This window comes from Dromiciops gliroides, chromosome 2, assembly GCF_019393635.1.
Source record: "Dromiciops gliroides isolate mDroGli1 chromosome 2, mDroGli1.pri, whole genome shotgun sequence".
Classification (NCBI taxonomy): Eukaryota; Metazoa; Chordata; class Mammalia; order Microbiotheria; family Microbiotheriidae; genus Dromiciops; species Dromiciops gliroides.
This window is the reverse complement of record NC_057862.1, coordinates 121,560,186-121,583,999: the sequence shown is the minus strand read 5'-3', so window position 1 is coordinate 121,583,999 and position 23,814 is coordinate 121,560,186. Positions and strand designations below refer to the sequence as shown.

General features: G+C 42.0%; 1 protein-coding gene across 1 annotated transcript in view; it reads right to left on the bottom strand.

The window, feature by feature from the left end:
• The window catches only part of IDH2 (isocitrate dehydrogenase (NADP(+)) 2), a 31,404-nt gene extending 15,748 nt beyond the window's left edge, over positions 1–15,656 (bottom strand). Inside the window, exon 1 of the mRNA XM_043986834.1 lies at positions 15,438–15,656. Within this exon, the coding sequence (XP_043842769.1) occupies positions 15,438–15,561 (124 nt within the window). The 5' untranslated portion in view covers positions 15,562–15,656. The remainder of the gene's footprint in view (positions 1–15,437) is intronic.
• Between the last annotated feature and the right edge of the window lie 8,158 nt (positions 15,657–23,814).

The window sequence follows — 23,814 nt, the reverse complement described above, 5'->3', positions numbered from 1 at the left end:
TCCCCTGAAAGAAAATGCACATTTTTGCTGGGTAATAGATTCTTGGCTGCAATCCAAGCTCCTTAGCCTTCCGGAATATCATATTCCAAGCCTTGCGGTCCTTTAATGTTGAAGCTGCCAGGTCCTGAGCAATCCTGACTGTGGCTCCATGATATTTAAATTGCTTCTTTCTGGCTGCTTGGAGTATTTTCTCCTTCACCTGATAATTCTGGAATCTGGCTACAATAGTCCTTGGAGTTTTCCTTTTGGGGTCTCTTTCAGGAGGTGATCGGTGGATTCTTTCAATGATGATTTTATCCTCTGATTCTATGATATCAGGGCAGTTCTCCTTAATAATTTCCTGGAATATGGTGTCTAGATTCTTTTTCTGGTCATGACTTTCAGGCAGTCCAATGATTCTCAAATTGTCTCTCCTCGATCTGTTTTCCAGATCGTCTTTCCAATGAGGTATTTCACATTTTCTTCTATTTTTTCATTCTTTTGATTCTGCTTGACTGGTTCCTGGTGTCTCATGGATTCCTCATCTTCCAACTGTCCAATTTTAATTTTTAAAGCATTATTTTCTTCAGTAAGATTATGTACCTTTTTTTCCATTTGGCCAAGTGAATTTTTTAAGGCACTGTTTTCTTCAATGAGATTATGCACCTTTTTTTCCATTTGGCCAACTGAATTTTTTAAGGCATTGTTTTCTTCAGTGAAATTATGCACTTTTTTTTCCATTTGGCCAGTCAATCTTTGTGCTTCCTTTTCCAAGCTGCTGATTCTTTTTTCATAGTTTTCTTGTTTTGCTTTCATTTCTCTCCCCATTTTTTCTTCTACCTCTCTCAATTGATTTTTTTTTTTTTGCAGGGCAATGAGGGTTAAGTGACTTGCCCAGGGTCACACAGCTAGTAAGTGTCAAGTGTCTGAGGCCGGATTTGAACTCAGGTACTCCTGAATCCAGGGCCGGTGCTTTACCACTGCGCCATCTAGCTGCCCCCTCAATTGATTTTTAAAATCCTTTTTGAGCTCCTCCAGGAAGGCTTTTTGTTCCTGAGACCAATTTACCTTTCCTCATGAGGCTTCACATGTAGGTAATTTGAGGGTATTGTCCTCATCTGAGTTTGCGTTGGCTTCTTCCCTATTGATACAGAAGCTGTCAATGGAGAGGGCTCTTTTTTGCTTCTTACTCATTATTGCAGCTTATTTATTTATTTTTTAAGTTGAGGTCTGCTCTCGGGGCACCAGAGTCCCTGTTTTGGGCTTCTTGTGCAGGGGTATAGGTGCTGTGTGACCGGCTTTTTACTCTGAGGCCTTTATGGTGTGTGGAGATCCCCCGCCCTGCACTTCCTGTCTGGGTGCACGCGGCCAGTCAGGCGCCCGCTCCTAGCGTCCGTTCCTGCCTGACCCGTTCGTCACCCTCCCGGCCGGTGCAGGTAGGTTTTTCCACTGTTCTTCTTGGCCACCAGATTTTTGAACCAGGTTCTAGGGGCCTCAGTTGTTTGGCTGTGGCCCGCAGCTCCTGCTGACTTGCCCCGACCTCCTCGGCGCTGGGTTGCTGCCCTGCGCTGGGCCTCCCTTTTGCCCTAGTCAGACCGACCTTTTCCTGAAGTCTTCTAAATTATCTCTGGTTGGAGGACTGTGTCTCTCTGTCCCTTTGCAGGTTCTGTAGTTTCAGAATCCGTCCAGAGGCTTGATTTAATGTTCTTTTTGAGGGAACAGAAGGAGAGCTCACGCAGCTTGCTGCTTCCTCTCTACCATCTTGGCTCCGCCCCCTTGTGCAACACTACACTGCTTCTCAAGAGGAAGCTGGTGATGGAGTAAATAGAGCTCTGGGCAACCAGGAAGACCTGAGTTCAAATCCAGCCTCAGATACATATTATCTGTATGACCCTGGGCAAGATACTTAACCTCTGTTTGCTTCAGTTTCTTTAACTGTAAAATAATGATAATAACAGCACCTATCTTGCAGAGGTGTTGTAAGGATCACATGAGAAAATATTCTGTCAAAGTGCTTAGTACATAGTGGGCTCAATATAAATGCTTATTCCCTTCAAGTGTGTGCCCCTCTGCCTTTGTCTCTGTCTCTCGTCTCCGTCTCTCACACATACACACAAACTTTTCATCCCATCTCTTTGCAAAGTAAACTCTTTGAATAGGGCCTTTTTGACTTAAAATGAAATTCCTTAAATGTAGAGACATTTTTCCTAAAGTTCTGCCAAACAGCTTTATAAAGTCATAAAAACCTCTGGACTCAGCGAGTATTACTGATTACAGAGAAGGTCATGACCTGTAGAACTATGACACGACTCAGCCTCTAGTAATTAGGATCAAGCCTGGCCAATACCTAAAGATAGGAATCTCTGCAGAAAAAAAAAAAAGGGCCGCAAAAGAAAAAAAAAGAAAAAGCAGCGGGACAATCAGTAGAAAAGAACCCTGTCAGGTGGCTAGCCTGCTACAGAAGAGAAGTAAATCCATCACACTCAACATATTAACAAGATCCATCCACAAAGCCTATCCTCAGGTAGTACAAAACAGTCTGACCAAGGATATAATCACACTAGAAGAGGCGAAGGAGGTTCCCAGAGAATCTAGACAACATTCTGACAGAGACTGGGGAAATCTGGGCCCCGGGAGAGAAGCACACAGCAGGAAGAAGGCCTGTTCCATGGAAGCACCTGTCTATTATTAAAAATAGTCCACCAAAAAACCCCTCATACATAGCAGAGAGCAGAAAGCTAATCAGAAGGAAATAGAGAGGGGCAGCTAGGTGGAGCAGTGGATAAAGCACTGGCCCTGGATTCAGGAGGACCTGAATTCAAATCCAGCCTCAGACACTTGACACTTACTAGCTGTGTGACCCTGGGCAAGTCACTTAACCCTCATTGCCCTGCAAAAGAAACAAAACAAAAAAAAGAAGGAAATAGAGACAAGCAGAAGAGTGTTCTTACTACCATGTTAAATTTAAGAATACACTCTTTTAAAAATTTACATGTACCTATTCACACTTATTAAAAAAAATCATGTATGCTTTTAAAACACCATGCATAAAAAAACATGAATAACAACTATTTCACACACAATCCTTTTTTTCTTCTTTGTATATTGAAATGTTCATGGATGCCGATGTTTAATTTCATAGTAAAAAAGAAAATTTATAAACAAATATTTTTTAAAAGTAGACCACTTATTTGAAAAATAGGTATAGGGGCAGCTAGGTGGCACAGTGGATAGAGCACCAGCCCTGGAGTCAGGAGGACCTGAGTTCAAATCCGACCTCAGACATTTAACACTTACTAGCTGTGTGACCCTGGGCAAGTCACTTAACCCCAATTGCCTCACTAAAAAAAAAAAAAAAGAAAAATAGGTATAGAACTATCTTTACATGTAATGAGGAAAAAAATAAAATATTTTATTAAAAAAAAAAGAAAAATAGGTATAAATTACTAATGTCCATTAAAGAGAAATTTAGTAAAGCAAGTGCCCACTTAGTGAGGGATAGGTGTACAGTTCAGGAAGGCTATTCAAAGGAAAAAACTACGGGATGTTAAGTTACAAGCTTGGCCAAACAAATTGGTTGGCTTCAGTTATTACTACTGTACTTAACTTAAATAACACATGATCACTACTGACAACTGCCTGAAGAGGAAATGAAGATGACTATGTAGTGTGGTGGGAGAGCAGAAAAGCTCAGGTCCTTCCCTGCTGGTTACTAAGTGACTTTGGGTAAGTCACTGAAAGTCTCAGTTTTCTTATCTATTTAAAAACAACCACCACCACTTCACATTACCTACTTTTCAATGTTGTAAACCTTAAAGCACTACATAAATATGAGCCATTATTGTTATAAAGAAATGGCAAAACACACTATAAATATTACACTCCTTTGTTAATAATTAAAAGATGAAAGACTGATTTTGAGGCTATTTCTTCAGACTATCTAGCCCTGTTGTTCTACCCAAGACCTGAAAATGACACTTAAATTTCTCTAACTGGGGTCCTTGAACTTAATTTTTTTTTAATAACTGTATTTTGAAATCATTTGAAATACAATTTACTGAGGTGGCTAGGTGCTTCAGTGGATAGAGTGTTAAACCCGGAGTCACAAAGACCTGAGTTCAAATCCAGCCTCAGACACTTACTAGCTCTGTGACCTTGTACAAGACACTTAACTTCAGTTTGCCTTAATCTACTGGAGAAGGAAATGGCAAACCACTCCAGTATCTCTGCCAAGAAAACCCTATGCATAGCATAAGCCTGCTATATAGTCCACGGGGACATGAAGAGTCAGACACAAAGAAATAACTGAAAACACAAAAGAACTGATTTCCTTTGTAATGTTATCTATTTTATGCATTTTAAAAACATTATTCTGAGAAGGGCTTCACCAGACTGACATAGGGGTCCCTGACACAACTCCTGGGCTAGAGCTATCATTTTCCCTAATCCATCTTGATGTTAAGTCTGTATGGATCCAGCTCAGGAACTATAGACTGGCTTTCATAGAACCAGCTCTTAGTTGTATTTATTAATTCTATAGTTTTCTTACTTTCAATTTTATTAATCTCTCCTTTAATTTTCAGAATTTCTAATTTGGCATTTAATTGGGAATTTTTAATTTGTTCTTTTTCTAGCTTTTTTAGTTGCATGTCCAATTCATTGATCTCCTTATTCTCTATTTTATTCATGTAGGCATTTAGACATGTAAAATTTTACCTAAGAACTGCTTTGGCTGCATCCCATAAATTTTGGTATGTTGTCTCATTATTGTTATTCTCTTGGATGAAGTCATTGTTTCCATGATTTGTTGTTTGACGTACTCATTCTTTAGGATGAGATTCTTTAGTTTCCAATTAATTTTTGGTCCTTCCATGGTCCTTTATTACACAAATTTTTATTGCATCATGATGTGAAAAGATGCATTTACTATTTCTACCTTCCTGTAATTGACCGTGAGGTTTTTATGCCCTAATACATAGTTAATTTTTGTGTAGGTGCCATGTACTGCTGAGAAAAAGGTATATTCTTTTCTATCCCCATTCAGTGTTCTCCAGAGATCTATCATATTTAATTAATTCTATTCATCTCCTTAACTTCTCTCTTATTTATTTTGTGGTTAGATTTATCTAAGTTCTGAGAGGGGGAGGTTGAGGCCCCCCACTAATAAGTTTTTCTGTCTATTTCTTCCTATAATTCACTTCTCTAAAAATTTGGATGCTGTACCACTTGGTACATATATATTTAGTATTGATATTACTTCAATGTCTATGATGCCTTTTAGCAAGATGTAGTTTCCTCCTTTATCTCTTTTAATTAGGTCTATTTTTGCTTTTGCTTTGTCTCAGATAAGGACTGCTACAATTGCTTTTTTTTACTTCAACTAAAGCATAATATATTCTGCTCCAGTCTTTTTACCTTTACTCTCTGTGTATCTCTGCTTCAAATGTGTTTTTTGTAAACAACATATTGTAGGATTCTGATTTTTAATCCACTCTGCTATCTCATCCCAGTTCATCACATTCACAGTTATGATTACTGTGTATTTCCCTGCATCCTACTTTTCCCCCTTATTTATACTTTTCTCTTTCCTTTCCCTCACCCCTCCTCACTAATGTCGTTTCTGACCACCACCTCCCACAATCTACCCTCCCTTCTTTCAACCCCACCTCCCTTTTGCCCTTTCACCTTTCACCTCCTAGTTTTACTCTCCCTTTTATCAGCACCCCACCCTTTTCTTTCCCTATAGGGTAAGATAAAATTTTATACCCAACTGAGTGTGTATGCTATTCTCTCTATGAGCCAAATCAAATGAGTAAGGTCTAAACTTACCCCTCCCTTCTTTCCCTCTATTGTAATAGATCTTTTGTGCCTCTTCATGTGATGTGATTTACCCCATTCTGCCTTCCCTTTCCTCTTCTTCCAGTATAATCCTTTTTATTAGCCCTTAAGGTTTGTTTTTTTAAATATCTTTACATCAGAATCAACTTATACCCATACCTTCTGTCTGTGTGTACTCCTCCTATCTGCCTTAATAAAGATACAGTTCTCAAGAGTTACAAGTATCTTCTTCCTGTGTAGAGATGTAAACATTTTAACCTTATTGAATAACGTATTTGGGGTTTTTTTTCCCCGTTTTACCTTTTCATGCTTCTCTTGAATCTTGTATTTGTAGACTGAATTTTCTGTTCAATTCTGGGCTTTTCATTAGGAAAGTTTTAAAGTCCCCTGTTTTATTGAATGCCCATCTTTCCCCCTGAAAGATTATGATTAATTTGCTGGGTAGTACATTCCTGGTTATAATCCCAGTTCCTTTGCCCTCTGGAATATCATATTTCAGGTCCTCTAATCCTTTAATGTTGAAGTTGCCAGGTCCTGTGTACTCCAGATTGTTGCTCCTTGATATTTAAATTGTTTCTTTCTGGCTGCTTGCAGTATTTTCTCCTTTACTTGATAATTCTGGAATCTGGCTACAATATTCCTTGGAGTTTTCCTTTTGGGGTCTCTTTTTTTTGGGGGGGTCTCTTTAGGGAATGATCCATTGATTCTTTCAATGACTATTTTTTTCCTCTGGTTCTAAGACGTTAGGGCAATTCTCCTTGATAATGTCATGAAATATGCTATCTAAGCTCTTTTTTTTAATCACAGTTCTCAGGGAGTCCAATTATTCTTGGATGCCTCCTGGATCTATTTTTCAGTTTTGTTGTTTTTCTTTCTTTCTTTCTTTCTTTTTTTTTGGTGAGGCAATTGGGGTAACTTGCCCAGAGTCACACAGCTAGTGAGTGTTAGGTGTCTGAGGCTGGATTTGAACTCAGGTCCTCCTGACTCCAGGGCCGGTGCTCTATCCACTGCACCACCTAGCTGCCCCTGTTGTTTTTCTAAAGAGGTATTTTATATTTTCTTCTATTTTTATATTCTTTTGATTCTGATTTACTTCTTGTTGTCTTGTTGAGTCATTAGCTTCCATCTGCCTAATTCTGATTCTTATGGAATTATTTTCCCCAGTCGGCTTTTGCACCTCCTTTTCTATTTGGTCAATTGCATTTTTTTTTTGTGGGGCAATTGGGGTTAAGTGACTTGTCCAGGGTCACACAGCCAGTAAGTGTCAAGTGTCTGAGTCCAGACCCGAACCCAGGTCCTCCCAAATCCACCACTGCGCCACCTAGCTGTCCCCAATTGCATTTTTTAATGAATTGTTTTCCTCAGTCAATTTTTGTCCTTTTTCCAAGCTATTGACTCTCTCTTGTGTAACTCTCATTTCTTTTCCCAATCTTTCTTCTACCTCTCTTATTTCGTTTATAAAATCCTTTTTGAGCTCTTCCAAGAGGGCTCCCTGGTCTCAAGATCAATTCCTCTTCTGTTTTAAGGCTTCACATGTAGGTGTTTTGACATTGTTGTCATCCTCTGAATTTATGTTTTTGATCCTCCCTGTTGCCATAGTAATTTTCTATGGTGATGGTTCTTTTCTGTTTCTTATTCATATTTTTGCCTCTTTTGTACCTTTTAAAGTTGAGCTCTGATCCTTGGGTATAGTGTGCACTGTCTCAAGCTTCTCTTGCTGGGGGCCAGGAGCCTAGTCACTGGCTTTCTGCTCTGGGGCCTCAGTTACTTGCAGCTTGTTCACTGTACTTGAGTGGCCCAGCCTAGTTGCACCTGCTAGGTAGCAGATACCCCAGCTGGCAGATTACCTTCTACATTGGGGCTGGGGGCCTCACAACTGGACTGCTGTGCCACCAGCTTGCTAAGATAAAACAAAGGGTCCTTAGCTGCTGATCTGTGCTGTGACTAAGAGCCTTTTGCTCACCCGGATACCCTCTGCACTGAGCTGTGCTCCCCTTTTACCCAGATGAGACAAACCTTTCCTGAAGATCTTCTAGATTATCCTAAGTCAGAAAAATGTTTCATTCCACCTTTTTGCAGGTTTTGCAGCTCCAGAATCTGTTGAGAGGCTTAATTTAACAGTTTCTAAAGGAAATTTGGGAGAGTTCAGGCAGCTTCCTGGTTTCACTCTACCTCCAAAGATGCCAGAGGTCATTAAATCCCAAAATGTTTCCTTTTCCTTGTAATAAATAAATACAGTCAAGCAAAATGAATTCCCATACTGGCCGTGTCCAAAAACATATTTTGTTCTGTATTTTGTATCGTGTCTCTGCCAGGAGGTGGGCAGCACTCTTTGTCATCTGGCCTTTGGAGTTATGGTTAATCATTGCACTGATCAGAATTCTGAATCTTTTCAAAATCATTTGTTTTTACGGTGTGCTTATAATAATATAAACTGCTCTCCTGGTTCTCCTTACTTTACTCTGCATCACTTCATGCCCATCTTCCCAGGTTTCTCTGAAACAGTCGTTTTCTTCTTTCTTTAAAAGCATAACCATAACCTTCCCTTCCATTCACATACCATAATTTGATCAGCCATTCTCAAACTGATGGGCACCCCCTTAGAATCTGGTCCTTTTGTGAGTACAAAAAGAGCTGCTATAAATACTTTTTGTACAGATAAGACCTTTTCTTCTTTCTGAATGCTAAAGCTGGAAAAAAAATCCTGAGATCTTTTTCACCTAGTTAGATGAAAAAAGAGAGGTCCAGAATGGTATATTGACTTGACCAAGGTCACACACCTATTTAATGTCTCAGTCAAGATTAGAACCCAGGGGGCAGCTAGATGGCTCAGTGGATAAAGCACCGGCAAGTCACTTAACCCCCACTGCCCCACAAAAAAAACCCCAAACCCTAGAACCCAGGTTTTAGCTTCTCTGTTGCTCTTTCATTTTTTACCATTCCTCTTATGAGTTACTTTGACAAGCAGACAATAAAAAACAAACCCCACCAAAAAAAACCCCACAGCAAAAACAGTCAGCTACAACTTTAAAAACCCTATATTGTTAAGGGTCACTCTGGGACATAACATAGAGGTTTTAGATTCTGGCTAGGCTCCAGTCATTCATCAAATGTGGGCGCTAGTCACAATAATTGTTATGGCTAAGTGCACTACAGAGTTCTTTGTCTTGTCAGACAAGAAGGAGACTGAGACACACAACAATGGGATAATGACCTATCCTTCCTGGTGTACCAGAGTTCACATGACCAAAAGTGTCCACACACCTAAGGCTAAGTTTATCTTTGGTCTGACATGCATTCTAGTCCAAGGCAAAAGGTTATCCAGATAACCCAAAAGGGTTTGCCTTTGTGCTTTAGTTGCCCAATCTGTAAAATGGGGAAAAATTTTGCCCACTAATCTCATTGGGATTTAACAAAAACAAATGATAGGAAATTGAGGATATGAAGAAGACAGTCTGAACTTCCCAGGAGATTCTAAAGGCAAGGTGATAGACGGTAATGATCTCTAGACATAGTATTGCATAAGTCCTGTCATCTTCTTGGAAAGTGTCTGGAGTAAAATTACGTAAGTGAGAAAGAACTTGGAAGATGAGAACCAATGCAGACTCCAGCCAGCTAGGACTTTTAAAAAAAAATAAATCCTGCCCAAGGCTCTGAGCACCCAATAAAACCCTATGGTTTCCAAAATTCATACTTATTTCTGAGCCAGAGATTCAGAGTTAAAGCAAGCCGAATTGGAGGTAGATACTCCCTCAGTTCATCTGGGCCAAATAAGCCTCTGCCACCCCATCTACAAGGGGAGCTAAGAACAGAGGCCCTACATCTGGACCATGAGAAAAAGACAGTCAGGCTGGGGGAAAGGGAAGAAGTAATACAATCATATCTTACCCCTACACCAGTTCTGAGTGAGCAATCCAACACGCACATACTTGAATAAAGGATTAAGAATTGACACAAAGTCAAGGAAACATATAGGAACTTTGGGGTCTAGGCACATCAAGGAAGAGAGAGTACCTGAAATCAGTCAGTTTCAAAAGTCATAAATGACTTTTGAAAGTCACAGCGCATCATTATAATGGAATATTATTGTGCAAATACAGAGAAACAAAAAGAGAAACTTTTGAACTGATGCAAAATAAAATAAAGCAGAACCAGAGAAACAATATAGGCCATGACTCCAATGTGAACCACAGCAAAACAATAAAAACCAAATTCGGCAAAATTATAAAGACCAGGGTCGGCCCCACAGAAGCGACATGAAAAGGCACTTTGTCCCCCTCCTTTGCAGAGATAGGGGAGCATAGATGTGGCACAATGAATATAGTGTCAGGTTTTTTCCATTGTATAGGATATGTGACACACGGTAAAGGGGGGAAGGGAAGAAAATATTTAGAGATACTGGTGATATTAAAAGCAAAGATATCAATAAAAATCTTTACAGAAGAAGAAAACAAGTGTTGAATGAATAAACTCAACTCCAGGCCACTAAAAGGTAGCTATACTTCACTCCTTACCCAACATGGAATCACACACAGAGGTATCTACAATGAAGATATATATAGATATATAGATATCCCTTTTACATAATGGTTTTTCTTTTCTCTCTGTTCTTTTCCCACAATGATTTTTTTTAACTTTTCAAAGACAATTCTAGTGATAGACTCTTATTCATGTATTTGGGTGTGTCTGAAAATACAGATAAAAAGTCAGCATTCATTTCCACACATTATAAAGTATATCCCCATGTCCCATTTTCCCATTGTCCATTGTTATAATGATATATTCTCCCACTCAAGTCAGATTTCACTGATGCCTTTTACTCAGAGGAAAGGCTTATATCCCAGAGAGCAGAAGAGGGACTAGCCCAAGGTGTGAGTACAACAGATATCCCAAAGTCTCTCACATCCAATCAAATGTCAAGTCCCAAAGTTCTGTCTTGCCAATCCTCTTTCTTCATTCCAAGTGCTACTATTATACCCATCTTCATTGTAGATATCAATCTAATTTCAGCTTAAGTTTAATTTTGTACATTACTTTTCTTCAAGTATATTAGGCTCCAGCCAAATTGTTCTCCCAGCTGTTATCTATATATGGAATTCCATCTCCCAACCCCCCGCCTCTGCTGTCCACAGTATCTGCAATTTGCTCCCTCCTTACATTCATCACTTAATATCCTTAGCTCCCTTCAAGCCTCAATCAAGTACCACCTCCTACAAGAGGCTTTAAAAATTCTCCCGGTAGCTGGTTTATTTTGTGTCTACTTTGTAATGTATCTATATTTATTTTTCTATGAATATCCCCACCCTACCCTGCAACAGAATGTAGTAAGGACCTCAAAGGCAAGGGCAGTTTTGCTTTTCTTTTTGTACCCCAGTGCCTGGCACATAGCAGGCTCTTAATAAATGTTTGGCGACATGATCCCAAGAAAAGACAGAAGACCCATCTTTCCCACACCATTTAGGAAGAAGGAGATCCACAAGTATGGAACATAGTACATACTTTTGGATTTTTTTTTCAGTGTATTAATTGATTTTGCTGATTCTTTTTTTCTCTCTTTTCTTTGAAAAATTGTTATACAAGATGGCCTTCTGGGAGGAAAGGGAAATTTAGATGCTATAAAAACAAAATATATCAGTGAAAATATATTTTTTGAAAGTACATATTGTCACTTGACACATTCTAGCTGTGTGACCCTGGACAAGTCACTTAATCCTCACTATCTTGCCCAAAACAAACAAACAAACAAAAAAAGTACATGTTTGGTGAAAAAAAAATGAATGAACTGTCCCTGATCTGAGATCATTTGTCCCTCTGAAATTTCCTGTTCACAGAGATATCACGCTGAGCAGCACTGGTGAAGCAACAGCTGTCCTTATCTGTTGGATCTAATCCAAAAGAGAAATCAGCTCAGAACTGGGGTGAGGGGTGGGCCCTAAGTGTGTAGCCTATCCCATCTGAGCTGCTCTTCTCAAGCCATATTACCACTGTGATCAGAGAAGACTGGAAGCCACAGGAGCCCTGAAGAGTAGGGGACAGAGTAGAGTGGGAAAATAATGAATCCTAGGGAAAACAACTGCTGGAGACAGTTCTATGTGTCTAAGTTTAAGCTGAACTATTCCCCTCCCTGCCGGAGGGAATTCTCTGAATTTAGCAGTAAAGCTTCAAGCAGCAGTTCTGGGCTACATACACATATCCAAGACCTATTCTGTTGCAGTACTAGAAAGAAGCAACGCCATGCCCACGCAGCAAAGAGATGGGGCTGTCTAACCAAATAAATAATAAAGTCACATCAAGAAAAAGATGAATGCTTGGATCTTTAGCAGGACTCCTTTAGCCACAATGAAACACGCCTGAAGAAAATGACATTCTGCTACCAGGTTACCTTCTCCCCAAGTCTGATGTAACTTCTTTTGTAAACACCTGTCCCAACTACCTGGGAAAGCATAAGATACTGGGTCACCAATATTCGGTCTCTTGATATTGGCAATAAGAAATATATTTCTAGATCATAGTTATCTTTTCTTCACATCTAACTCAAAGCCTTAGGATAAACGCCAATATTGCCTAGTAGAATGTAAGCTCCTCATTGAGGTCAGGGACTGTCATCTGTGTCTTTGGACCCCCAGTTCCTAGCACATAGTAGGTACTTAATAAATACTTGTTGAATCAAATGGACTTTCCTAATTTTGCCTTAATGACCAACCAGGATGGCTTCCTGATGATGGTCATTCAATTGTCTGGTCCTTCAATCAATGAACAAGCATTTATTAATTGCCTACTATGTGCCAAGCACTGTGCTAAAAGCTAGGGATACAAAAAAAAAAAGGCTAGGAAAAATACAGTTCCTACACTCAAGATGCTCACTTTTTAATGGGCGTAACAACATGGCAAACAACTAGTTACATACAGGATATATATACACAGGGTAAACGGGAGGTAATCTTCAAGGGAAGGCACTAGCAATGGTGGATATCAGGAAATGTCTTTTAGAAAAGGTGAGATTTAGGGGGCAGCTAGGTGGTGCAGTGGATAAAGCACTGGCCCTGGATTCAGGAGTACCTGAGTTCAAATCCAGCCTCAGACACTTGACACATACTAGCTGTGTGACCCTGGGCAAGTCACTTAACCCCCACTGCCCCGCAAAAAAAAAAAGAAAAGAAAAGAAAAGGTGAGATTTAAGCCAAGTGCTGAAGGAATCAGGACACAGACATGAGTAAGAAGAGCTATCGGTCTTGGGGGGCAGCCATGGAGATGGGAGATGTCTTATGTGAGCAACATCCAGGAGGCCAGTGTCACTGGATCACAGAGTAGAAGGGAGGGCAGAAAAGTGTAAGAAGAATGAAAAGGTAGGAAAGGCCAGGTTCTGAAGGTCTTTAAAACCCAGAGAATTGACTATTTCCTCCTAGGACCAAGAGAAAGACACTGGGGTTTATTGAGTAGTGGAGGTGCTTTAGATAGCTTAAATTTATGGTTTCAAACGTGAGGTTTGGGGGTATGAAAGTTTCCTCATACTTTAAGAAAGTATAACACTGGAATTCTTCCATTTCCACCAGATTTTACTGAGGATGGTGCCAAATGATACTTTTAGTTTGAGAAAGGGCTAAAATTTAGGACCTGTGGTGTGGACAGTTTGGACTTGAAAACCTGGCCATACCGAGTCAGAAAAGTCCTCAAGTGTGAGCGTCCTTTTCTCCTCTATATTTTAGGTACTGGAACCTCACCCAAAGCATCAGGAGTTCTGGTCAGCTATTGAGCCACCCAGTTAAACATTACCTCTTTTCTCCAGGTGAGGCCCAACTCATTTCCTTTGCCTCTTCTGGCTCACAGTCCAGTGGTCAATGGCTAGGTCAGGGTCATGAGTTTCCTTCACATGGAGGCCAAAGGGCCTCCACCTGTTTCTGTTACCATTTCCACTACTGGGACCCAGGAAAGTGTTAGGGAAATTTAGACTTGGATCTAATGACTTTCTTTCCCATTTTCCTTTTCTGGTGATGGAGAAGGGGAGGGGGAAGGAGGGAAGAGAGAGGAAAAGGAGGGCTGGGGTAGGAGGAGGAAAAAGAAGTCCACTATTTTTCAAGAGGATCTGTCTGCTCTTCCCTCTTCGCTGTCCTTACTTCTGACTACCTGGATAAGAATTTGTTTGGAGCCATGAGAGTGATTTCCAAGAAAATAACCTCTAGGACCAGCTGCCAGTCTCTTATGACACATCCAAATGCATTTCTAATAGCAGGCTGACTGACATTCTTTGAGGGCTCTGTGTGCTTGTGTTAAGGGGGAGTGAGGGGGGAATAGCAGAGGAAAGGGAGAGGGGAATGATCAAGAAGGAAAGTACTGGGTAAGGCAGCTAAAGTGAAAGAAAAGGGGATAGTTGGCTGCCAGGGGAAGAGAAAATGAGAGCAGCTGAGATAAGGCTAGAAAAGGAATTTGTCAGTCTTAAATAAATACCAGTTTTATATACTACGATTTTTAAACAAAAGAAAAGAAAAAAAAACACCCCACCTTCCTTTAGCTATCTACTAAAAGGGCCCAGAAACAGCTGACGTGGACCTAAATTCTGCTCTCCTAGGAGAAAAGAGAGGTCTGCAAAACTGGATAGAGGAAGCACAGCTCCCAGCCAGCCTTTGTCTGTGGAGCAGCTGAGACTGTCCCCTCCATCCTCCCAGCTGCTGATGGGGGGCCACGGGGAGCTGCTGGTCTGTTAGTGATGAAACAGCAGCTGCTTCCCTTCTGACTTCTTGTGCACCAGAACTTAGTCCTCTCCCCAGGGTAAGTGGGGGGCTCCCTTCCCTTCGAAGCTCAAGCACCCAGAGTTTAAAACGGGAAGGCAGGCACAGTAAGCATAACCCTTCATGTGGGCCTCCCCAGATGGGAGGCCCCTGGATCATCATTTTTAGCTTTAGGGATAATCTAGCCTAGCCACCTCATTTTCCAGATGAGAAAACAGACCCAGAAAGATCTGTGACTTGTCATGGAACACAAAGGTAAGAAGTGGTAAAGCCGGGATTCAAACCTAGGTCCAAACTCTAAAATACAGACCCCCTTCCACTGCACCACACTGCCTGTGTGTCTGCTCCAAAAGGACTACGGTCCTAACTCAAAGGAAGTCCCCAAACACAGACGTCGTGGGGGAAGGGGGGGGGGGGAAAGCAAGAGAGACACTGGCACTAAAAGCCTGGACCAGGGGCCACCAGTTGCTGCTGCCCTTCAAGGTCCCACCCCCTACGTTTTAAAGCAAGGTTATGGAGAACAGAAGGGGTGAGAAACGGGGGGCGGGGCGGGGTACTGAGGAGTAGAGAGCACGGAGTTGAAAGCAAAACTCCGCAAAGCGTTGCAACCCCTTTGTGTCCCGCGTTCTGCCATCCCACCCTGCTGCCACCCGTCAATTGGCCAAGTCCACTGCCCGGGGCTCTGAGACAAGCCACAGCCGCCCCTAGCCCCTCGCGCGGTGGCGCGACGTGCACCAAGCCCTGCTCTCCCCACCCCTCCAACGTGGTGCGCTTTAAGACCCGCAGACCCTCCCTCTGGAACCGCCACGTCCCCGAGCCAGGCTAGCCTGGCTGCAGCCCAGCCCTGGGCCCTACGTGGCCCCGGGTCCAGGGAGCGCCGGCTCAGCCACTCACAGTTGCGCCGTGGCTGCCCTCCTTGCAGACTCAGGGCTGCGGGGGCTAAGGCCCCCGGGGTTCTGCCCAGGACAGAGGCGGAGGCTCTGCCTAGGGAGCGCACGACATGCAGGTAACCCGCCATCCTGGAGTACGCAGAAGGAGCGGAGGACTGGGCAGGGGCGGGGGGCCTCGCGCGGGTGGGAGCGGGGTAGGGGAGTCCCGGACTGGGAGCAGAGCGAGGAGGGAGGAGGGACGCACACGGCCTCGGCTACCTATTGGGCAGCGGGATCGTGGCCTGGGGGCGGGGCCTGGCTCCGGGCGCGCGGGGAACCCGCGCTTCCGTGACGGCCAGAAGCTACGTGGGGACCCGGGAGAGCTTAGACAAGCATTGCAAATGTTTGCGCTGGTTTGTGGTCGGGCCTCGGAACTAGGGGGCCGGGGGAAGGCAGAGAGGGCGTGCTCCTCGCTGAGATCGCTTGGATCGGCCTGCCCTGGGCCGACCCCTTCCCCTGCCTCCGGGGCTCTCCTTGTCTCTCTGAGACTTGCCCCAGACCCCAACCCATTTCGCCCAAACGCCCTTCTCCCAGGACTTGCTGGCCCACCTCACTGTATTCTTGAAAGTGATTTCATGTCTAAGCCACAGCTGGAACACAAAGCTTATTTTTAAATAAGTCTGGAGGGGAAAATGTGTGCGCGCACACATCTATTGTCAGTATTTACGGTATAAAGTCCAGAAACAAGATGATCATAAGTTATATTTAACAAAAAAAGTTTTCCCCAAAATTATTGTACTGAGATCATTTTTGTACACCAGATAGCACTGGTTCCTGGGACTATGATTCCTCCTCCATCGACCGCCAAAAAAGAAACCTCATTCTCTCTTCTAGTAGTTTCTTGAAATGAGACCCAAAGAGACTGGGGCTACCTGGGGAGGGGGAGGGGCGGTGTTTACTTAGTGACAGACCTTCACCTTCCTGAGTGGAAATGCCCCTGCGTCTGCTTCCCCCCCCCCCACCTCCCACCTTAAAAATGTTTTTGTATCTCCCTGTTACTCTGCCTTTCTTCTCAAACCCCAAATTGTGAATACTGTGCTCTCCCTCACCACCCCATCCATCTGTAGATATTGCCAAATGGAGTGACTCTATTTGACCTTGGATAAGCAACTTCAAAGCACAGCAAATTGAACAGCTCCCAAGATGAGCTACTGAATTGGCTTTGGGTTCCAAAGGGAGCACGGGGACCAGGATGTGGCATGATCTGGGATGAATAGGGAGCCGCACCACAGGGTCATGTGGTTCAGAGGTGCCAGGACCAGAAGACCCTGATTGAGTCAGACACGCAAAAAGCTGGACTTTCTAATCCTTACCCAGGCAGGTCCTACCTCTTGTGACTGGTTTCTAGTTCATATTCCAGGATTCTCAGTGCCACGTGCAAAAGGTAGTAACAAGTGACTGCTATAGTAGTGAACTTGACTATTTAGCAAGTTGTTTAACTTCTCTGATCCTCAGTTTCCTCATCTTTGTAAGGAGGTGCTTGGCCTGGATGAACTTTAATTTCTGATTTTTTTTTTTTTAGTGAGGCAATTGGGGTTAAGTGACTTGCCCGGGGTCACACAGCTAGTAAGTGTTAAGTGTCTGAGTCCAGATTTGAACTCAGGTACTCCTGACTCCAGGGCTGGTGCTCTATCCACTGCGCCACCTAACTGCCCCTAATTTCTGATTATATCACTTGGCTTAATAATTCTCACTATGGATTCACTATGCCCATTGAGTTAATTTCAAACTCAGTGTGGTATGCATGGCCCTCCATAATACAGCTGCAACTTGCCTTTTCAACCCTATCTTCACAAATGTTAATAAATCTTAATAAATGTTTATTGAATTGAATTGCTGGATTCCCCAAAAGTCCCTTACATGTACTCTTTGGTACAGCCAAACTAGACTTCACTTGATATCCCCAAGGTACACTCTGTACTTTCCCATGTTCATGCCTTTGATCAGACTGTACCTTCTGCCTGGAATGTCTGTACTCCCTACCTCTACTTTCCCATCTCTGCTCATTGAAATTCTAATTATCCTACAGCACATGATTTAATTTCTTATTTCACTGAAAAAATTGAGACCCTCTCTAACATGAGTCCTCTCAGTTTTTGTGCCTTTTTGCCTCCTTTCCTCCTTCCCCCACCCCCCAGTTCTTTCGGTGATAGAAAAGGAATCTTTATACCTCTCTAAGACTGATCCCTCTACATGAATTCCTTTCCCTTTTATTTCCCCCAGTAATCTTGCTTCAGCTATCTTCCCTACTTGCTTATGCATTTTCTTTTCTTTAAGTTCTATTAGTAAAGAGGCCTCTGGGCCTGGTGGATAGAGTTGATGTCAGTCAAAAGGACCTGTGTTCATGTGGATAAAGCACTGGCCTTGGATTCAGGAGGACCTGAGTTCAAATCCAGCCTCAGACACTTGACACTTACTAGCTGTGTGACCCTGGGCAAGTCACTTAACCCCCATTGCCCTGCAAAAAAAAAAACACTTAAGTATAACCAACAAGCACAAAGGAAGTGTCTGATGGTACATACACCAATCTATAACCATAGTTATCCAGGAAGGAGGCGTGCTTCTCAATCTGTACTCTAATACTAAGATTGTCATTATAATTTATCAAGGCAAATCTTCCCTGTTGTGTTGTTTCTATTTACATCATTATGGGTATTTTTACCCTCTTTGTTCTGCTTAATTCCCTTTGAATCAATTAATATGATTTCCAACAATTCTCATTTTGGGGGAGCTCTACATGGCGCAGTGGATAGAGCACCGGCCCTGGAGTCAGGAGGACCTGAGTTCAATCTGGCCTCAGACACTTGACACTTACTAGCTGTGTTACCCTGGGCAAGTCACTTTAACCCTCCTTGCCCTGCCCCCCAAAAAAAAAACCTTTGCTACTTTGATGGGTGTGAAGTGGGAAGTCAAAAGTTATTTTAAATTGCATTTCTCTTATTAATTATATACAATATTTTTAGTGTAATCATTAATGTTTTGTACTTCTTTTTGAAACCATTTGTTTGTGTCGTTTACCATTATGTCTATCAGACAAATCTTTGACCATTTTTTTGTTGGAGTCATACTAATGTGTCAGTCTTCTATGTATACTGGCTATCAGACTTTTGTTCAAGATATTTGATGCAAAGATTTTGTCTCTCCTATTTAATCATTTCTTTTTAAATTTTTTTTGTAGGATTGATTTAGTTCATACAAAAACTTTTAAATTGTATAGAATTGAAGTTGTCTATTTCACCTTTTGTGATCACTTCTATACCTTGTTTCATTATGAAATCTAGCCATAGTGGCCTTTTATATTTATATCACTTAAACAATTTGGAATTTATTGTGTCATATGTTGTTAAGTGGCCTAAATTTATTCTGCCAAATTTATTTGTAGTTTTCTAAGTAGTTCTTGTCCAGTAGAGACTCCTTATCCCAGTAAGTTGTGTTCTCGAGTCTAACAGATACTGGGCTATTGAGCTCCTTTGCTTGGTGCTTTTTCTTGTGCACTGGTCTACTTTTCTATTTTTTTATCCAGTACCAAATAGTTTGTTTTTTCTTTTTTCTGGTTTTTTTTTTTTTTTTGCGGGGCAATGGGGGTTAAGTGACTTGCCCAGGGTCACACAGCTAGTAAGTGTCAAGTGTCTGAGGCCGGACTTGAACTCAGGAACTCCTGAATCCAGGGCCAGTGCTTTATCCACTGCGCCACCTAGCTGCCCCTGTTTTTTTTTTTTTTAGTGAGGCAATTGGGGTTAAGTGACTTGCCCAAGGTCACACAGCTAGTAAGTGTTAAGTGTCTGAGGTCAGATTTGAACTCAGGTACTCCTGACTCCAGGGCCGGTGCTCTATCAACTGCGCCACCTAGCTGCCCCTAGACTGATTCTTTTGTGAAGGCAAACTAGGGCATCTTTTGCCTCCATTCTTACCTAGCCTTTAATCACCAAATGGGTAAACACTGAATCACCTTCCTGATATCATTGGTACTCTTTGAGAACCAAAGGATCAACAACAACAACACAGATAAGGAAATTGACCTCAGAAGGGTTAAATGATATGAGTATTGGCACATAACTAGTAAACAAGGAAGTAGAATTTGAACCTAAGTCTCTCTTGGATCCAGGTATAACAAACTTTCCACTATATTAGATTAAGTTTTCAACTGGGGGCAGCTAGGTGGCACAGTGGATAAAGCACCGGCCCTGGAGTCAGGACTCCCTGAGTTCAAATTTGGCCTCAGACACTTGACACTTAACTAGCTGTGTGACCCTGGGCAAGTCACTTAACCCTCATTGCCCTGCAAAAAAAAAATTTTTTTTTTCAACTGGACTGAAAGCTTCATGAAGTATCTTTTCTTAAGTTTGTCTAGTCTCGGGACTTGGCATACTATCTTCTTCTTCATATAAGTGATTAACCAATGCTTATTGAATGAATGAATATATCCTCCCAAAAACTATCTTACAAGTCAGACACTTCATGAAGCCACTCCTGATGTCCCCAGACAACAGTGATCTCTCCCTCCCTTGAACATCTATGGTGTATTGTTTCTCATACAGCACTTATCTTTTGCCTTAATTGATAATGAATGATTTATACCTGTGTCTTACCCTCCCTATTTGAATGTACTGCCTTGAAGGCATGGCCTATCTTACTTATCTTTGTAATCCCCTTCTACGCTTATGGTAGAACCATGCATGTCATAGATCCTCAAAAAATACTTACTGAATTGAAAGCACCCTTCCAGGGCTAAGATTCTATAATGAAGAAGTTATTTGAAAGTTTCCACTACCAAACCAGGAGCGAAGAAATTGCCTTCTCTTGCACCTGGAGATTATTTCTAGGTGGTGGAGGGGGTGAGCATCTCCATCATATTCCACTCTGGAAATAATTTGCCAACCAAGTGGGGTATCTTAGATCTGTTTTTGTTTTTCTTTCCCAGAGGCAGAGTGAGCTGGTGCAAGATTGCAGCTGGCCAATTCTCAGAGCTCCACCCCCACAATGCCTGCAGACTGTGGAATGTTGACAGCTCAGTCCTTCGGTGCAGCATGGTTTTTTGGCTGGTGTTCAAACTCTCCCTAGGTGGAAAGGAAAAAGGGAAGAAAGCAATGTCCCTCTTTGCAATTAGTGTATGGTGTACATGGTAGTGTTCACTGTGTCTTCTAAATGATGTTATAATGATAGATATTAAGTTATGAGACACAATGACTTGTTTTATATCATCCAATTTAGGGACTGTAGAACTGGAAACTGACCCTAGGAATCTACATTTTCAATCATTCATCAGATATTTAATGGGCCTTTCCTGTGCACTCAGCACTATTCTAGACCCTAAGAAGGGACATGAAGTATTTTCAAGCTGATGTTCTGTTTCCTATATTACAAGGCAGATACAGGATACCTCTTGCTTGAAACTGCAAAGAATTAGAAGCTGTACAGAACAGAGATGGACCAGTAATAAAGCTAGTCAATGCTTTCCCAGTAGCCTAAGGATGTCATCCTCTTCACCACAAACCTTTTTTTTTTTAATCATTACTGTATTTGCATGCACGTCATTCAGCTACCTTTAGAGATGACCCTTCCTCCCCATAGTTCTCATTTCCACACAACCCCTCACCCCACTTCTTATTCCCCTTAAAGGAGACATAAAAAGGAAGGAAAGAAGGAAGGGGGTTATGGAATCAGAGATATATGAAAAAAGGAACTGAGATAGGAAAGGAGAATGGGAGCCTGTGACCAGTGCTGATTCAAAATGATGCCAACAGTCACATGGGACATTCCTAGACTAGGACGATACTTGCCTCTGACAGGATTGCACTTTAGTTTCCTACTCCTATGCCTATATATACCATACCATGCAAGCCCCCAGGCTGCCAGAGCACCTTCTCCATTGCCACAGTCTATGAAGGTTCTTCTTCTTCTTCTTCTTTGGTGGGGCAACGAGGGTTAAGTGACTTGCCCAGGGTCACACAGCTAGTAAGTGTCAAGTGTCTGAGGCTGGATTTGAACTCAGGTCCTCCTGAATTCAGGGCCAGTGCTTTATCCACTTTGCCATCTAGCTGCCCCACAAAGGTTCTTCTTAACCTTTGCCTCCAAGAGATCAAAAGGCTCCTGTGGACTGTTAGATGAAGGGAGTTTTTTCTCTTCAGGCTGAACTTTACTGATACTCTCTTATCTAGGAGAATACCTTGATTGATCTTGGACCCAGGGGTGAGCAAAAGAATTCAAGGTGATCCTGATAAATCCAGAAGGTTGGAAAGAACAAAAGAGGATTAAACAGGGGGTCATTCAGAGGATTGAGCTGGAAGCAACCTTTGAAATCATCCAGTCTAACCAGCTCATTTTACCAAGGACACAATCGATGTCCTGAGAGAGGAAACACACAAGTGCTTTTGGGACATAAGCCCACGTCCTCCAACTCCAACTCTAGATCCAGTATTTTTTTCCCTTCACTCTCATGCTGCTTTGCACATTCCTGGGGGAAAGAGATAACACACCAGTGGAAAATGAGGAAGAGAAGGGAAAAAAAAGATCATAAGATTCCAGGGTGTGGTACAGTGGAGGGAGTACTGGATTTGAACGTCAGAGGACCTCAGGTCCAATTCTCCTGCTTGTGTGACGTTGGACAAGACTCAAAAAAGCCCTCTTCCAACAGTATAAGCTGAAGGGGTTGGACTAGATGACCTCAGTGGTCCGTTCTAGCTCTAAATGCATGATCCTACAATCAAAGAAGCCCAAGGCAGAGGCAGGCACCATAAGGCAAGGCTTCTTAAAACTTTTTCAAAAAAAAAAAAAACTTTCTCCACATGGGATCCCTTTATGCCAAAAAAATTTTACTTGGCCCTTGGTATATAGATATACCAAGCTGCCCCCAGATATATAAAACAGGTAGACATAACCTTTTACGATGCCCACATTCAGTTACCAGACCCCTATATGGGGTCGAGACCCACAGTTTAAGAAGCTTTGCTGGGCAGCTAGGTGGCACAGTGGATAAAGCACCGGCCCTGGATTCAGGAGGACCTGAGTTCAAATCCAACCTCAGACATTTGATGCTTACTAACTGTGTGACCCTGGGCAAGTCACTTAACCCTCATTGCCCCCACAAAAAAGGTAGCCACATGGGTCAATCTAGAATGAGAACAATAGGCAGATAGGTGGCACAGTGGATAGAGCACCAGCCTTGGATTCAGGAGGACCTGAGTTCAAATCTGACCTCAGACACTTTATACACTTACTGGCTATGTGACCCTGGGCAAGTCACTTAAAACCAATTGCCTCACAAAAAAGGGGGGGGGTTCTGAATAGAATGAGAACAATGTAGTGTTGCTGAACCACCTCTTCCCAATTCCCCCCAAACCCCTCAACTTCTCAATTCTATATATTTCCTTTCTCCCTCTTGGAGATCTTATGATAGGAGATTTGCAGCTGGAAGAGACCTTAGAGATTATCTAATTCAATCCCCCTGCCCCTCCCCTCATTTTACAGATCACTATTATAAGGGTATCTTATATTTAAATATAAGCATGATATATATATAGGGATATGTAAATAGGATTATGGTATGTGGAAATAATGAGCTAGTCTACTTCTATTCAGCACTAATTATACCTGCAATACCTCCCCATGTTCCAATTCATTGCTAAAGTATCTTAATTTATATGGCAATTTTAGAGCTAGTTCATAGAAGATCAATGAATAATAATAGTTAGAATTTATATAGTACTTTAAGGTTTTCAAAGCATTTTACGTGTGTTATCTCTTTTGATCCTTATAACAACTCTACAAGGTCAAGGTTATTATCTCCATTTACCAGTTGAGGAAACTGAGATTGAAGGGCTAAATGAGCAGAGTTAGGGCTGAGGTAGCTCTATGAGGAACAGGATTTGGACTTTAGCACTGAGATTGTATGGACCAATTGGGCATGAGGTTGTGTTGGGACAGATGTAAGAACACCCCACCACCACCACCTTCTTGGGTTCTCCCATGGGAGCCTGAAACCTTTACCCCTGAGCATGAGGAAAAACTGTTTACCTTCTTTTGTTTAATTTTTTTCTTTATAATTAGCGTTAAGTACTAGCATTTGCTAGTCTGGGCATAATTACTGGGAATGAGACTAGGGAGGAGTAAGTGAAAGGACAGTATTCCTGAACAAGAAATTGTACATTGTGGTGTTTTGCCAGTGTTCTCTCTGAAAGCTAAAAAATAAAAATAAAGAGAATTATAGATCTTTTTGTTACAACTTCCATAGCAATGGGAAAAAATGAGTCAGTAGTAGGACAAAGAGGTCAAATATGAGATTGAATAACACTGCTGACCAAACCACTCCACATGTTACAAAGGAATAATGAGAAAAATGATAT